General features: G+C 45.3%; 7 protein-coding genes across 7 annotated transcripts; 4 read left to right on the top strand and 3 right to left on the bottom strand.

The window, feature by feature from the left end:
- Positions 1 to 231: 231 nt before the first annotated feature.
- On the top strand, positions 232 to 1,172 carry V1508DRAFT_407178 (Alpha/Beta hydrolase protein; the record flags this gene model as incomplete). Its single annotated transcript, XM_066938837.1, has 3 exons — positions 232 to 248; positions 357 to 492; positions 519 to 1,172. The coding sequence occupies 3 exons, from the start codon at positions 232 to 234 to the stop codon at positions 1,170 to 1,172; spliced, it is 807 nt and encodes a 268-aa protein (XP_066792197.1).
- Positions 1,173 to 3,096: 1,924 nt separating this feature from the next.
- On the bottom strand, positions 3,097 to 4,305 carry V1508DRAFT_428537 (uncharacterized protein; the record flags this gene model as incomplete). The annotated part of the gene is made up of 5 exons (XM_066941810.1): positions 4,202 to 4,305; positions 4,058 to 4,082; positions 3,555 to 4,032; positions 3,385 to 3,497; positions 3,097 to 3,329 (listed from the first exon to the last, which is right to left on the bottom strand). Coding segments are annotated over exons 3-5 (680 nt in total), but the record flags the coding sequence as incomplete, so codon positions are not given.
- Positions 4,306 to 5,084: 779 nt separating this feature from the next.
- Positions 5,085 to 5,834, top strand: V1508DRAFT_74546 (uncharacterized protein). The gene is made up of 2 exons (XM_066943035.1): positions 5,085 to 5,271; positions 5,327 to 5,834. The coding sequence occupies exons 1-2, from the start codon at positions 5,166 to 5,168 to the stop codon at positions 5,623 to 5,625; spliced, it is 405 nt and encodes a 134-aa protein (XP_066792195.1). The 5' UTR covers positions 5,085 to 5,165; the 3' UTR covers positions 5,626 to 5,834.
- Positions 5,835 to 8,085: 2,251 nt separating this feature from the next.
- V1508DRAFT_401017 (uncharacterized protein) lies at positions 8,086 to 8,337 on the bottom strand (the record flags this gene model as incomplete). The annotated part of the gene is made up of 1 exon (XM_066938387.1): positions 8,086 to 8,337. The coding sequence occupies one exon, from the start codon at positions 8,335 to 8,337 to the stop codon at positions 8,086 to 8,088; it is 252 nt and encodes an 83-aa protein (XP_066792194.1).
- A 3,604-nt stretch (positions 8,338 to 11,941) lies between these two features.
- V1508DRAFT_428517 (HNH endonuclease-domain-containing protein) lies at positions 11,942 to 13,205 on the top strand. Its single transcript, XM_066941808.1, has 2 exons — positions 11,942 to 12,291; positions 12,346 to 13,205. The coding sequence occupies exons 1-2, from the start codon at positions 12,039 to 12,041 to the stop codon at positions 12,984 to 12,986; spliced, it is 894 nt and encodes a 297-aa protein (XP_066792193.1). The 5' UTR covers positions 11,942 to 12,038; the 3' UTR covers positions 12,987 to 13,205.
- A 143-nt stretch (positions 13,206 to 13,348) lies between these two features.
- On the top strand, positions 13,349 to 13,742 carry V1508DRAFT_428516 (uncharacterized protein). The gene has a single exon (XM_066941807.1). It carries the CDS (start codon positions 13,383 to 13,385, stop codon positions 13,662 to 13,664), a length of 282 nt encoding a protein of 93 aa, XP_066792192.1. The 5' UTR covers positions 13,349 to 13,382; the 3' UTR covers positions 13,665 to 13,742.
- A 1,888-nt stretch (positions 13,743 to 15,630) lies between these two features.
- V1508DRAFT_428512 (uncharacterized protein) lies at positions 15,631 to 16,281 on the bottom strand. The gene has a single exon (XM_066941806.1). The coding sequence runs from the start codon at positions 16,161 to 16,163 to the stop codon at positions 15,882 to 15,884; it is 282 nt and encodes a 93-aa protein (XP_066792191.1). The 5' UTR covers positions 16,164 to 16,281; the 3' UTR covers positions 15,631 to 15,881.

Below are 16,281 nucleotides of genomic sequence, written 5' to 3'. Positions count from 1 at the left end.
GGCTGACGTAACATCGCTTGCAGAAACACTAGTTATAACTTATTGGTTTAATATCAAACCGACACACGTACGGCTTGCTTCACTAGATGTGACGCACGACGCATGAAGTATAATCGTTAGCGATTGATTAATTACTTATCACCTTAGCCAGTATTTCTGTTTAGTAATTTGTTATTACGAAATTGACTTTGCCGAGAACACGAATTTGTACTCAAATCTTGCCACCTACAAATGCTCAGGATTAAAAGGTGCTTAACACGCCATCTGTCGCTGACCATCGACCGTCAATTTACTCATTTGCTCAACCAATATGGCCGCATACGAGACCGCTGTGGACAAGTTTATTGAAGTAAAAGGAACGAAATATGCATATCGGTTATTGGAACGTCGTCAGGGATTCCACTTGTATTCAACATCCATTTTCGGGGAACAATGGATCATTGGGATCCGGATTTTATCAATCCGTTAGCGGCCACCCGTCCAATTCTCCTCGTCGATAATTCCGGTATCGGCCGCAGTGGGGGAACTGTTCTTTCAAGGAATGGGCACAGAATATTGTCGGTGTGATTGAAGCATTAGGTATTAAGCAAGTAGATGTGCTAGGATTCTCTATGGGCGGATGCGTTGCCCAACTAATTGCGATCAATAATCCCAACTTGGTTCGTAAGTTGGTCTTGGCAGGTACAGTTCCTAGCGAAGGTCTTGGCGTTGTCAAAGGTGCTCCTGAACCAGTTGGGATGCTGGCGACTGCGGCCACTGAGGAAGAGAATCATCAAGGATTTTTGAAGACTTTTTATACACTTAGCGATAAAAAGCAAGCAATTGGCGAGAAGTGGTGGAAGCGAATGACGTCTGCCCGTAAGGATCGCAGTGATTATTTAGGGCCAGAAGGCACTCAAAATCAAATTGCTGCCATGTTGAAATGGCTAGGAGGCGAATTTCGTGAAGATGGCAGCTACGATCGACTTGCAGAGCTCACTCTGCCGGTTTTTAACGCCAACGGATGCAATGACGTCTTGGCTCCTACTGAGAATAGTTATGTTATGTACAAGAAGATGGTCAATGCGGAAGCTCATTTGCACGTCTTTCCTGACTCAGGTCATGGGTTTTTGAATGAATACGCAAGCACATATTCGACTATGGTCATTGACTTTCTTGATGGTAAATGGTAGCTGACATGTATGGAATGAGGTTTTGTCATAATTCTCAAGCTTGTATCGTTCTAAGACAATGGAAGCGAACGATCTAACTTTTTGTCTTATTATCTGTAAGAGTTCGAATAATTTGAAAAATACAAGGAGATACACGACAGATGGTCCTCGCATTAGCCGTAAAACCACTTTCACAATGATTCAGTCTCTAGTTAAAATAATTTGTGCTATTTGTGACGCAATATACAGACTTGTCCGGAAAATATTCTATCCATTTTTTTGTCTAGTTGGACTTTGCATATGATATGGTGGCTCAATGCCGTTTACATGGAATGGCGGCGACGTCATTTTAATTTCTTACAACCGAGAGGCCACTGATTATTATATGTTCACTAATCCATTTAGTTCTCTATGACGTTACATAAGCCGTGTTTACTTAGAGACAAAATCATCTATTATGTCATCAATACTGTGCTTGAAGATAACAGAGAGTGGGGCAAAGCGGATTACTATTCTGATGACTGCATGGCTTGGACAATGCTGTTGCTCATGTATAAATAGGATCGCGTAGGCGGCATTGAGGAGTATTTGTTTGTTGGTTCCTTAGCAACTCATTCAAATAGGCTTATTATTGTTCAGTACTGCGACTGAACTCATCCGCTATGAACGATTTTGAGCAATTGCTTCCTTGATGGTGGTATACATCACATGGCAGTCTAGGTTCACCCCATTATTTTCGTGCAGCTGGGAAGGAAAATACCCTTACCCAGATTACAAGTTCAGTACCTGTTCGTATCCCTCTTCGATGCAGAAAAGAACTTACACCATACCGAAAGTAGATTGGCCACAAACTCTGTTACACTCAATCGAAGTGGGTTCCGCGAGGGTAAGGGTACTTTCCTTCCCAGCTGCACAAAAATAAGCCAGAATCTTCGGCAGAAGGCCGCCACGTGTGCGCTAGAGCGTGGAAGCATCGTCAAAAGTATCGTCATTGTGCAAAGCAACCGTCATTATGCAGCGTCAGCAGGCACCAAGACCCAGAAGCGTTGCTATCACATAGGTCACCAGGCCAGATGCAACCTAATAGCACGACTGGGACGAGTCTCCAGGATTCCCCAGAGGTCCTCGTCCCCGCTCGATGTACATATGTAAAATAGTGTACCATATTGTATTATGATGTATATATAGAAACGGGAGGACGGAGTCGGGGTATTGAAATATGCGATATTGATTGGTAGAGCACAGTGGAAGTAAGTTCGATTAGAGCTTCTGTGGAAGGGGTTGTTGGATGTCCGTAGTCTAATTGCTTAGAACAACTATCGTTCCGAGGTAATTACGACCTCTATAAATACACAAAGAATACTGTCAGATGGTTTGAACTGTGCCTAATCCTCAATAAGAAGTTATTCTTCACACGAGGTAATCATTCACATCTCATGTGAAGATAGTCTACTCAATAAAGGTAAAATCCCTCAGACTATACTTAGTTTGTAGAGGATCAGCTCATATGACCTTCGTAATTCTATGGCAACCTCTCATGAGATTCTCATGTGTCTTACGACAACCCCTCAATGAAGTAACGTGTGCAGGACTGTAATCGTCAAGTTTCTCGTCGGGTACAGGCTCTTATCTCAATAACGATAAGACATTTTGATTGTACCTGAGTGACGTGTGCATAAGCTATACTAACTTCGGTGGCTGAGCTCAGAAGGCCACTTGCACACCCCGCACTCCTGTGATGACTCTCATGGTCCTTCTCTTTTTAGTATTACTTCATATGCCTTAGCATGAACTTTACCACAGACACATTTTATCTCGCTATTCTAAAGTTGTAGTTGTCATTTCAACATCGGGGAAGGGGCAGGCTTCAATAGATATTCCATTGATATAAAAGCTACTGCATAACCTTCCCACCTCTACCTATCATCTGGTGGTGCACGCTACATCTTTAGAGGCCTCCAGAATTTTGACCGTAACGTTTGTCAAGGTTTCAACAAATTTCGAATCACGATGGTGAATGGCAACTCGTCTGCCTTCATTATATATTTCGAGGAAGGCCGCTCTCATACTATCTATTGTAGATTGGAGTTTATTAATCGTAGCATTCAAGTCCGCCATCGTTTTGTCTTTCCTTTCGCGGTATGTCCGTTGAGCGTCGCGAATTTGAGCTCTTCGACGCTGAATAATCAGTTAGTACAACCTTTAAGACAGTGTGAAATGTAAGGTTCTGTACTTCAGCTCTTGAATGCTGTGGGATAAATCGAGGTCGTCCACGTCTTCGCTTATTAGCCTGAACTATGACGGGATTCATTGCATCAAGCTCCGGATGGACTTCCGTCCCAATATCTTCCATATGTGATTGTTCAACAGTAGGTGACATGGAGGACTCAAACAGAGACATACCTGACTGTGACAACTTGGGTTCCTTGTGATGACGTCCATTGTCACCATTTTCCTCAAAGCTGAGATAGGCGGCTCTGTTAATATTAAGCGTCATGCCAAATCTGGTCTCGTCGCCGAAAACATAGTTTGGAACTTCGATGGTCTGTGTCTCTGGATTGAAATCCTCCGCAGCCACAGCGTTCTCCGGCATGGAAACTTGCTTATGTCTTGGTTGAATGTGTAGCGTTGGCACGAGGCTTATGTGGTGTTCGGTATTAGCATGACAACGCCAGTCTGACGATGTCATAAATCCGCCCGAGTCCAGAGACGCTTCCTGTAGTATTGATTCATACTCAACGCCAGGCACAATTGGTTTGGAAGAATAAGATGCGAATCCCAATGGCGATATACACCGAGACATCCCTGCGGGAATGATAGGACTCTCCATTGATCACCCATTAACGAACAGAAAAGAAGAAATCGCCGTCTTCTTTAGTTAGAGCCGTTTATTTGCAAGTAGCTTATGGATCAGGCGAAGTGTCTGCGACAGGCATATGTACGTCGTTTCTTCTCGAGAGATGAAGATCTTAGATTTGTCAGCCATGCGAAGATGATTCGTCACAAGATTGAATGGAGATTGGGGATAAATGAAAAGTTCTGTAGCAAAGCGTTTGAGCACTCGCTTATGAGACTGGACGCAGATTGAAATTACTACATTAGGCAAATGAAAGTAAGTTTCAAGAAAAGCATAATTTCAGGGGTTGAAGGTGCTCATGATTGCAAGTATTGCTTGTGCGATCGGATGACCAGATTTTCTATTTCAATTACTGCCGATTCATAGCCATTAGCTGAAGACATCTGTGGTACTGCAGATGACCGAAGCCAGAAGCCATCCGCACTCATGACTCAGATATCATACTTATCCTAGCTAAATTCCAATAACCTCTAAATACTTTAAGCAAGAAAAAATATTATCTCAATAGCCTTGGAGAACTGGCTTTCATCCTTTTTCGATCCCATTGGAAGTTACCGCGCGGGATGCTGGCGGCAGAGTCCGCGCCGGTTGAGTCGTCTGCACAGTTAGCTTCTTTGTTTGCTCTTATTTTGCTCTAAGTGCAGTACCAAGTCAGCTTGTCCGCGAATCCTTATCAAGGTTTATGAGATAAGGATTTCTTGTATATCAATAGCTTAGCATTATGGCGACTATACGTTATGGTTCGGGACAGCAAGAACAGACCAAATTTAGTATCTCGTTTTTGGAGATTCATGGGAGTAAACCGACTGTACCGCTTTGAGACTAGCGTACACAGGGGCTCATTTCGCGAAGTACCAACAGCACCCTAGCCATGCAAAGTAGGGTGCTCTCACACAGTTGAGTTGGAGCATGCGAGGGCTCAGCTCTCGTGCTTCTCCCTTACTAGCGAAGACTCGCAATTGAAAAACATTGGAGATAGGGCGATTACTAACCAGTAAATGAGATCAGGGCTTATCTTGCTGAATTGGCTCAAAGTTTTATTACGATTTCTAATCACTATTGCGCAGCATAGACATGGACGATAAGGAGCTGAGTATAACATAAATATCCGCATTTTTGCCGCCATCCAACCTTCGCGGTTAAAAGTTCAATCGAAAATGCCATTTCACAATATTGCTATTAGAGTATCGGACGTCAAAAAGTCGCGAGAATTCTACGATCCCGTAATGGCGGCTGCTGGATATGGGGTATATTGGGCAAATGGTGTGTAGCTAGCTATATAACCGTTAATTGCACCCGATTAATGACGAATTATTAGACTCAATCGTGTATTACGCGCCAATCAGTAATCCCAAAGCTTTTGAATTCGGGCTCATGTTAGCCAATCCAGATAAACCTGCAGCGAAATCGCCTATCGCTTTTGCACTACCTTCAATCCATGACGTTGTCTCCGTTTACAATATCGCAATTGAATCTGGTAGGACCGACAACGGAGAACCTGGATCCAGTGTGGCGATCCATTCCATCCATTCCACGGAACCCCTCTGTGGAATGGAAGTGGACCCTAAGGGGCAACGTCGCGTTGGAATGGAAGACCCTCCGTCGTTTCACATCTAACGGCACGCTGCGTATAGAAGAGACGTTAAGATGCCTGTATTCTGAGTCCCATAGTCCCTACACGAGCTTCTCCGCTGTATCAATCCATGAAGCTTCGTTGGCCCACCAATTCTCGAAGTATGCCCATCGATACGCAGGATGAAGGGCAACAGCAGCATAATAAACAGGCGTCTCATCTAACTTCTCGTAATATTCATTCAACTTCTTCCATGCAAGATTAATATTGATTTTGAAATGTTCAGAATCTGGATATCGCCCAGCCATTGCCTTCCAATGCTCAAAGCGGGTGAGAAGGTGTTCATATGCGAAGACTACGTCCCAAATAGTGCCGTATGCTTCTGAGTATCCACTCTTACGGTCTCTGAATTGTCCGTCGCCTTCAAGGACAAGGAGTACGTCTTCGATTTCGGTCAGGACGTCATGATATAGTTGAGATACGATCCAGTCCTTCTCCGTCACTCTCGTCCCGAAGATAAAGGGGCATATCCTCCTTCCGCTTGGATCGCTTTCGAATCAAACCGTCCCATTCAGCTCGTTGGTTAGCCCAGAGGTCCTCTAGGAATGCCCTCAACACGAGACAACGGCGTAGCATATATAATTGGGAAAGCCAACGCGTCAGGTTATCCATCACGGTATCCTTCGGCCGCTTAGCTTTAATCTTAGGGTCCTTCGATATATTGTATGCCTCTTGCTGTAAATTCCGTAGCAACTGCGTCAAGACATCCGACTTGCGAATAACGACAACGAGGTTATGAAGCTTCCCAATAGGCCCTTTCCGCCTCCAAGCTTCATGGCGAGAGGCATCAATAGTCGAGTCGGCGGAAATCTCTTCTTCAAACGCATCAGCGTCATGGACAAAAAGCAGTTGCTTACAAACAAGGTTGAGAATATGACCTAAGCATCGGACTCGGCGACTTCTGCCATTGAACTCAAGCGCTGTACCAATCGCATCCATTGCCGTATCGTTATTCGTCGCGTTGTCCAATGTGAAGTACCCGACTTTTGAGGAAATATCGTAGCTGGCGATAATATCAAGCACGTGGACAGCAATATTCTTGCCTGTATGGCGTTGCACAACTTCTGGGATTCCTAAGACAAGCTTTTGCGCCCGGCTTTCGCTGTCAAGGAAGAAGCAGACGATCCCGTACATTGCATGCCGATTTCGCGACCGCCAGCCGTCAAACGCTATATGAATCTTGCCCTCAACTCCTCTAAGGATCTCGACCACACGCGCCTTATTGGTATTATAGACTGCGAGAATCCGGCTGCGGACGGTATCGTGACAAATGTGGGCGTCAGCAATATTGACTAGCGGATTAAGGTATTCGAGGAGTTCGCGAAAGCGCTGATTTTCGGTCTGGCGGAAAGAGCACTGAGAGTCGATAACCCAAGCGACAAGCAACTGCTGGAACTTCTCTCTTCTAAAGCCACCAATCATAGTACTTGCAATCTGCTGTCCTCGAGGATTGTTTGGATTTAAACTAAAAAATGACATGATATTCTTAGACGGAGTCTTCTCCTTAACACTCACTGGCGCCTTGCGTTTGCCAGTTGGGTCCCATATCTTGTGCTCGACAAAAAGGTGGTCTCAGCATTCTGGGTCCCAGTTGCCACCGTATTATGAGGTGGGCGCTTCTTCTTGTCGACACAAAGTCGGCAAACCCATCGCCGTTTAGAATCGTCGTCGCTATGTTGAATATCGAAGCCGTAGGTCCACACCCAGGAGGACGTGTTAGCTGCACGCGCTGACCTCACATACCCTGGAAATTCCTTCCAAGGGAAGATGTCCCAGACATCATGAATTTCCTCTAAAGTAGCTAAAGGCGCAATTTCGGTCGTCTGGCTGTTAGACTTGTCATGTTCTGTCATATTGTTGTCTTATGGTAGGAGTGTTGACTTTACGCGTGCTGAAGCTGTAGCCGCAGCCCAGGGGTAGCCCCTGCCATTAGAACCCGAACCCTAGAATTTTGTCCATCCATCCATTCCACGGGCACTTTAAATGGATGGATGGATTACGTAACAGCAGGCAAGATGGAATGGATGGAAATGGAGGCAGACCCATCCATTTGAACAAATCAGTGGAGTGGATCGCCACCCTGCCTGGATCCAGAGAGAAGGCATTTGTACTTGATTGCGATGGAAACAACATTGAGTTTATTCATTCTGTTCGAGAATGATTCCGTGGTCATTTAACATTATCTTCCCCTACTCAACATAGTGCCGTATGGCATCCTGTGCAAGTTGTGTACTCTCGTACGAGGTTCTTTAATGAAGCTAGTGAAATTTAAATTATTGGTTGCATTCCTGTCCCTATCGCGGGCCATATTCCTTGTATTAAATTAAACAGGGTATTGCAATAGCGCGAAAGCTTAAATAGATAAGAATCCAAATGAGAATTGAATAGATAAACAGTCACTCTGTGAGTGAACGTATTTATATTTATCAAAGAATGGAAACGTACTACTGCGCGACGCTAGATTTTGTCAGCAAAAATGGCTCGCGTTGCTGATCACTCAGGCTAAGCAACCGAATTGCCAGATCCGACAAGTCGCTGTGATTCTTCATCGGATCAACCTCTGGTGAAGAAGAATTGCGATTTGAAGACTGTCCCACGTCAACATGCGATCCCTTGTATCGATCCTCTAGCAGGTTCAAATGTGCAATTTCCATGTCGATGTCGACTACTTTGGAGGCCTCGAGAATCTTGACCATGTTTGTCAAGGTTTCAAGAAAGTTAGAATCACGATGGCGAATAGCAACTCGTCTACTTTCATTACATAATTCGAGGAAGACCGCTTTCATGCTATCTATTGCAGAGTAGAGTTTAGTAATCCGAGCCTTCAATTCCGCTATCGTTTTGTCTTTCCTTTCGCATTATACCCGCTGGGCTTTATGAAATTGAGCTCTTCGGCGCTGAATAATCAGTTAGCACAAGTGACACATAACACAAGTGTGAATTGTAAGGATCGCCACTTCAGCTCGTGAATACTGTGAAGTCAATGGCGGTCGGTCGTCCACGCCTTCGCTTACTAGATTGAACTACGACTGGAGTCATTGGATCAAGCTCTGCATGGACATCGATCCCAATATCTTCAATGTGTGATTGTTCAACCGTGGGCGACATGGAGGACTCAAACAGTGACATATCTAACAGTGACAACTTGCGTTCGTAAGAGAGTCCATTGTCACCCCCTCCCCTTCCTTCAGGGCTAAATTGATATTAAGGTTCGTGCCAAATTTGGTCTCGTCGCCTAAAACATAGTTTTGGTCTTCGTGTGTCTCTGAACTGACAGCAATTGCCGGAAGGGAAACTCGCTTGTGTATTGGTTTGAGTATGTAGTGTTGGACCGAGGCTTATATGGTGTTCGTTATTAGGATGACAACACCAGTCTGGTGATGTCAGAAATACGCCAGAGTCAAGAGAGGCTTCCTGTAGTACTGATTCATACTCAACGCCACGTACAATTGGTCCGGAAGAATAAGAAGCGAATAGAGATTGCGGTATGTAATTGAAACGTCCCTGGAGAGATGACCAGACCCTCGACTGATCAACCGTTGGCGAACAGAAGAGAAATCCCCCTCCGGTAGTTAGAGCCATTTTGTCAGAAAAATGAGCCGCACGGCGATATGCACTTACCCGGATAGGAGGAGTGAAGCGGCGATTCGGTGTAGCGGCGATTCAGTGAAGCGGCGATTCAATATAGCAGCGCTTCAATGTTCTTGTATATATAAGGGCCGCAGTGATCATGTCATGTACATAGGAGAACCGTGTGTTATTAACTGGATAATCTTGAGTATACGTTTATATCGAACTAGGATCTCTCTAGACCAGTTACTCGTTACTTCTTCTTTAAAATCTCGCTACAGTCCTCTTTTGTTAGCAGAATACCATTGAACCTATTGGCTCAGTGAAGGGTTTACTCCGATCTGAACTACTCAACGGCATAGGTTTTCGACAATGAGCTGGTTAGTCGGGATTATTTCTGGCCCGGTATGAAGCGATTTGTGAAGGATTTCGTGCGATCTTGTGACAAGTGTCAACGCACGAAGATTCCCCGACGACTACCATATGGTACCTTACAATCCTTACCGGTTCCAGAACGGCCCTGGACGTCGCTGTCTATGGACTTCATCACGGACCTTCCTGTTTCAAATGAATTTGATTCCATTCTCGTGATTGTTGATCGTCTAACGAAAATGGCAAGATTTGTTTCCGTCAAGAAAACGATCACCGCTATTGAATTGGCTGACGTCTTTATCGCCCATGTATTTGCCCACCATGGCGTCCCTACTGATATCGTCTCCGATCGCGGCTCTGTGTTCCTTTCTCGGTTTTGGTCAGCCTTCCTGGACACGACTAAGATCAAGGGCAAGTACTCAACTGCTTTTCATCCTCAGACAGATGGACAGACAGAACGCGTCAACCAAGTGTTGGAACAGTTCCTCCGTCTTTATGCGGCGCGACGACAAGATGATTGGGCGGACCTGTTACCGTTTGCTCAGTTCACTTACAACAATACACTGCACGCTTCCACGAATCAGACTCCTTTCTTCGCCAATTACGGTTATAATCCGACCTACCATTTTGACGTTCCCTCTGGTGCTGCGACTATGACGGCTGCGCACGATCGTCTCCAGACTTTGGAAAGCCTCCACAAGGAATCCGCGCCAGCATGGCATTGGCGCAGAAAGATCATGCTCGGTATTTCGACCAGCATCACAAAGAGCACACCTTTGGCGTCGGTGATCAGGTTCTCCTCTCCCGCCGCTACATCAAGACAAAGCGCCCCTCGGCGAAACTCGACGACCGTTATTTAGGACCGTTTACCGTGCTCGACCGCATCGGGAAGACTGCATATCGCTTGAACCTACCCCGCATGCGCATCCATAATGTGTTTCATGTCTCGCTTCTCAAGGAATATGTTGCATCCGACCTTCCCCGCATGACCGCCCCCCCTCCCGCCCCTCTTGAAATTGATGACGAACTGGAATACGAGGTGGACGAGATCATCAACAGCCGCCGCACGCGGGATGGCCACATTGAATACCTGGTCGTCTGGTTGGGGTGGAACGAACAAGGATGGGAGCCCCTCGACCACCTTAAACATTGCACGGATCGACTACGGGAATTCCACGCACGATTTCCCCGAAAACCCCGGCCTCCCAATTTGGACTCTCTCCTCTCCGACTAGTCCTTGAAGGGGGGGTAATGTCAGGAGTTCCCTCCTGAGGGTCCCGTACCGTCCATTGACGGCCCGTGCCCCCGTCGGTGGCTTTTGTTTCATGATTATGCGTTATTTGTTATTGGTTAGTTTTTTACATGCGATAAAAGTTTTCATTGGTTGCAGAGGCTCGGACGGGGGTGCAGGAATGCACATAAGGACACATTGGAACCCCGCCGAGTCCTCATAGTTAATATTCTAAAATATATTGTTATAAGCACTCCCGCTAGCGTAACATATAGTACAACTCCGACTCTTGACCACGAGACCCGCGACGACTCTCACACTGGTAGTTTGAGTTCATAGTTGTCGTTGGTGAGTTTGCTCTTGATTGCAAGTGGTCCATATTTCACTGCGTCAAACTTGTTGCTCGGTCTCCTGCTGTGGATATTGAATTTTTTCTGTCCTGGTGTTCGTCGCAATAAGTAAACTCTCTCCCCCACTTGTAAGCTGGGTGCGTCCTCGCGCCTTGTGTCATAATATCGCTTCATTCGCTGTTCGGCCCACATAATATCCTTAGACATGTTTCTGTGTAACATCTTAAGGTGGGTTGCCTGGATCATGGCTGCATCGGATCGTCGATCGACCTTGACGGCGTCCCAACTCATCCTGGGGTGTCGTCCTATATTGGCAACGTGGGGTACTTGTCCCGTTGAGGCATTGCGTGCGTTGTTTAATGCAAACTGTGCCATAGGTAACAATTCAACCCAATTATCTTGGTTAGGGCAATTAAGATAATGTCGTAGGTATTGTTCAACTGTCTGAATCATTCTTTCAGTCTGTCCATCAGTTTGTTGATGATTTGCAGTCGATAACTGGTGATTCATGCCACATGCTTTCGTAAGCGTTTGCCAATATTTCGATGTAAATAATTTGTCTCGATCTGAAATAATTTCTGTTAGTAACCCTGTCCATACAAATACTTCTCGTAACATGAGCATTGCGCATTGTTGTGCGGTAAGATTATTTGGCGTTGGTCGTAAAATAGCAGGGCCGTGTATAGTTTGGCGGTCGCTTAGTTCGGCCGACTTAAGGCCGGGTAATTCAAGGATCCAACTTCCAACTCGGGACCGGCGGCCGACGTCGATCTGCCAAAACAATCGTTTGTTCATACTGCTTTGACATCGATTCTTGTCATGCTTCGTGCATCTTTCTCTTCTTCGTCTTGTATTTAAATAATCGACTTTCTACATGCCAGGGAACAGGTCCCTCATTCGAAATGTTCACTTTTTCGATGGTTCGAAGCCAGATGATCCTCCTCTTGGAGGATTATATTTGAATCCATCTGTGACTAAGAAAAAATTCCATCGTATGCTGAAGATCGTCATCGCTGCCGATTGTCCATATAGGGTGCGACTTCGAGAGACTGAAGTCCCGCTTTCTCCTAACGATGATGAGCCTCTCGAATCGGGTCATTATGATTTAGTAACCGACACTCCTGGAGGTAAGCTCTATTTGTCACGAAATGCTTGTGATATATGCACTGATGCAGACTTAGGTCGGATATGGCTCACTGGTGAGCGCTGCATTGCAAGATCATTTTCACGCACGGTTAGTCAAAGAGATCGCCGTTTCAGGGAGCAAGTTCGACAAAGGGATGGAAAGTGCGTCATAACAGGATTAGTCAACCGCGCCGCTTTCATAGATGAATGGACAAGCTTCGAGGCCGCTCACATTTTTCCACTTTCGCATGAAGAGCTCTTCAGAAGTCTGGGTTATCCGCAGTATGTTACTAATAGATGTGATGACAGTCCTACGGGGATAAACTCTTGTCAGAATGGACTTCTCATGCGGTCTAATATCCATCAACAATTCGACTCCTATAATTTTGCTATCGACCCCGATGATGATTACAAAATAACGTGCTTCAGGATCGATCTGGACGGGATAGATGGCAGGACGCTGGACCCAGTGTGCAGGGACCCAAATGACGAGAAAAGAGTTATAGATGAGTTTTTGCGTTGGCATTTCCGTCAGACTGTTCTAGCGAACATGAAGGCGAATGGCGAGCCAATATTTGAGTTTGATTTTCCTGACGGATCCGACATGGTGGGGGAGATTCTAAGCGGACCGCGAGCAGCAGAGAGAATGGAGGCTGAATTGTTTTCGCGACTGCCAAGAGTATCTCCTATTTCATAGTAGTGGTATTATTGTAATTAATGGTTACACGCGCTTAGTTTTATAGTATCAATTTATTGCAATACTTCTCTTTTCCTCCGAGACATGAGTCTACCAGGTCCCCACGCAAGGACTGATTAGCATCCCGGCCTTGCTTCTGGGGATGCAATTTTCGTGGACAGTATTCGCCATTGTGCATAATCATTACCTAAGCCTCGCAATTGGAATTTTTCGTTATAAACCACAACTTGCAAATTATCTAATCCGCTGGCTGGTCACGGCATGACCAGTGAATATCTCGCCATGTCCATAAAGCATTCATTGTGTTAAGGCTAATGAGTAACAAAGCCGTGAGGGGTGAAGGTGGAGCCTTTCACAATGTCCTATGCTGGCCTGCATGGGGCGGTTGATGAGGATATGGTCCGACTTTTCAGAGAGGGGCGGCTAAAAGGGTATTCAATTACTCCGCCCGTATTTAGCCAGTTCCGGGTTGGCGGAGCAAAACATGCCGACAATAAACTGCCGGGAGACCCCCGCCTAGGACATTCGATAAGTGGCAAAGGAAATCTACGCGGTTGGACTTATGATATTAAGGGCTCGGCACGGCAAGCCATGGTAGAAAGTTTGCAACTCAATGTTTGGGATGATTATAAGCGCGTCAGACCGGATACGTTTGTTGGCGCTAAGGAGTCGAGTTAATAGAACCGATGTCACAAGATGAGCCGCATCGGCTGAAAAGAAAAGTATATCCACGCCCGAGCTAACCCAAAAAGGAATAGTAATGAATCGGGTGCTATGATATAATGAATCGGGTGCTATGATGGAATGAATCGGGTGATACGACATAAGGAATCATGTGCTATGGAATAATGGACTGGGTGATATGATGGCTTGGATATATAAGGATGCTCAATGGTTCAGGGTTAGGTAGATCCTCTCATGTATTGCAAACGAAGTCCCGCATGTTCGTAGGGCTTCAAAATTCAATAGTAAATTCGTGTAGGTTCTCTTGCCTTTCTCTCCCTCCGTACGTTTTCTTCATGGTTCGTACGTTCTGCGTTGGTTTGATGAGTTGTGATAAGGACGTGATAATTTGAGTTCAGCGGTATCCGGCTTCGCTATCCCCCTTCTTAGGTGTCGGGATCCTAGTGGCGGCGGTCACTATACTATGCGCAGTGGGCCATAATCAACTCTAGAATAGGGATCGGCACGGATAATATCCAGGCTAATTTTTCCTTATCCGTATCCGTATCCGTATCCGCGTAAAATATCTATATCCGTATCCGTATCCATATCCAGATATATTGGCTTTATCCGTATCCGTATCCGCAGTATCCACGGATATCCGTAATATCCACGGATACGACTCACGTGACCTTGAAGGGGCTCTTGCTCAGTCGTTTTTGGTTTGGAGCCCAGGACTATGGAAAGAGGATGATCCTACGATACGACTGACTATATTGATCACTCAATTGGGCTGCAAACCGCTATATATCCAGCATTCAATAACGGACAGCAAACCCTAACCCAGTATATAAGCAGTTGCGACTAATCAGATCCGTGTTCTGATTCAAGCTTCCCTCCGCTCACAGCCATGCGCGCACCAAATTCTGGATTCATGGACTTCCGTTCCCTATACAACTGAATATTTGGCAAATCGCAACTCACTTAAACTCTCCCAGTATTATTATTTTACACATTTGTATTTGTTACTCGTATCCGTGGACATGGATATATCCGCGGATATGACTAATCAATATTACCTTATCCGTATCCGTATCCATATCCGCATATTCTCTATCCGTATCCCGTATCCGCGACGGATATCCACGGATATATCCGTCATCCGTGTATCCTTGCCGATCCCTACGCTAGATTGATTATCGTGGTCTTTTGGCCAAGTTGGTACCGCCCAGCGCTGAGGCCTTAAGATTCATAGGAGCTCACCCACTAGATCCTTACATTAGTGAAAAAATTGATAGCGCGATAGTTTAAGGCACAGTGAAAGGTAAGTTCGACTAGAACTTGTTTGAAAGGGGTTGTTGGATATCCGTAGTTTGATTGCTTTAATCAACTATCGTATCCAAGGTAATTATGAATTTATGATCTCTATATATATTGTGTAAACGTATGATTTGTGTCTAATCCTCAACAAGAAGTGATTCTTCACATGAGGTTACTCTAAATCTCTCATGTGAAGATAGTCTACTCAATTTAGGTAAAATCCCTCAGACTATTCTTCTTTTAGGAGGATCAGCTCATATGTCATACGTAATTGTGAGACAATCTCATAAGAAAATTGCTCATGTGTCATACGACAACCCTTGATGATGAAGTAACGTGAGCAGGACTATAACGTCAAGTTTCTCGTTGGGTACGGGCTATTATCCTTAGTAACGATAATACCTTTGATCGTGCCTGAGTGACGTGTGCATAAGCAATATTTAGCTTTGGTGGCTGAGCTCATAAGACCACTTCCGCACTTCGCACTCTTACTATCAACTCTCCCTATTAGCATGAACTTTATAGCTTACACATTTTACTTAGCTTATTTATAGTTGCTTTTTCAACACATTAGGAGCAGCCTCTCGATGCGTCGAATCAATCAGTCTGACCGTCTGTTCGTGGGTGAAAGGCTGTCGAGATACGCCTTTTCGTGTAGAAGGCGTAACGCTTTATGTCCTAACAAGTAGAATTGATACAAAAGGTTTGGCTAAAGAAAGAAGAAAAGAAGAAGAAAGGAGGGAGAAAGCGAACGTTAACTACGGTGCCAAGGAGGTTAGGGTTACAGGGCGGCCATAGGGGGCTGCGAAGGCGTAGCCAAGCCGCACTTGGGCGTAGCCTTTTCACACCACCTACCAGTTAAGCCCATCGAACAAGTTTGATTAACTTCAAGTTCTTGGAGCAGCCATCGGTTTATAACAACGCCCCCACAATCATCACGAGTGTCCCTATCTCACCAACCTCGGCCCTCCATTCTTCCCACTTCACCGAGCTAAGTACAACACAGTCATCGGTCAACTGCAGCTTCGTTAACACTCCTGTTTGAGAGAGCCCGTGCAATTTTTGCTCCTTGTTGCAGAGTTCGAATTCCGTTCGCCATTCCTCGATGTCATTTGCATTCCACAGAGTCGCATTGTTTGCCAGAGGTATAAGGACGAAGCCGCAAGTGGGATAAGAAGAAGCCTCAGTTGACATCTCAATTAAAATGTTGAGGATCTGAAAAATAAGCACCGTCCTTCCCGGGAGATCAGTATGAATTATAATTAAATAGCAACAATACGTTGACAACAGTGCTCACCGTCTCCTTGATTCG

Source organism: Lipomyces doorenjongii, assembly GCF_038497915.1.
Source record: "Lipomyces doorenjongii strain NRRL Y-27504 unplaced genomic scaffold V1508scaffold_163, whole genome shotgun sequence".
In the NCBI taxonomy this organism is placed as follows: Eukaryota; Fungi; Ascomycota; class Lipomycetes; order Lipomycetales; family Lipomycetaceae; genus Lipomyces; species Lipomyces doorenjongii.
The sequence above is the reverse complement of the archived record's forward strand: the minus strand, read 5'-3'. Positions and strand labels throughout refer to the sequence as shown.

What these genes read in the sequence shown, in the direction of transcription:
- V1508DRAFT_428517 (XM_066941808.1), top strand. Translation starts at nt 12,039, where the DNA reads ATGCCAGGGAACAGGTCCCTCATTCGAAATGTTCACTTTTTCGATGGT. An exon ending in AGTAACCGACACTCCTGGAG is followed by an intron (nt 12,292 to 12,345) that starts GTAAGCTCTATT and finishes ATGCAGACTTAG; the next exon opens with GTCGGATATGGCTCACTGGT.
- V1508DRAFT_74546 (XM_066943035.1), top strand. Translation starts at nt 5,166, where the DNA reads ATGCCATTTCACAATATTGCTATTAGAGTATCGGACGTCAAAAAGTCG. An exon ending in TGGGGTATATTGGGCAAATG is followed by an intron (nt 5,272 to 5,326) that starts GTGTGTAGCTAG and finishes ACGAATTATTAG; the next exon opens with ACTCAATCGTGTATTACGCG.
- V1508DRAFT_428516 (XM_066941807.1), top strand. Translation starts at nt 13,383, where the DNA reads ATGGTCCGACTTTTCAGAGAGGGGCGGCTAAAAGGGTATTCAATTACT.
- V1508DRAFT_428512 (XM_066941806.1), bottom strand. Translation starts at nt 16,163, where the DNA reads ATGTCAACTGAGGCTTCTTCTTATCCCACTTGCGGCTTCGTCCTTATA.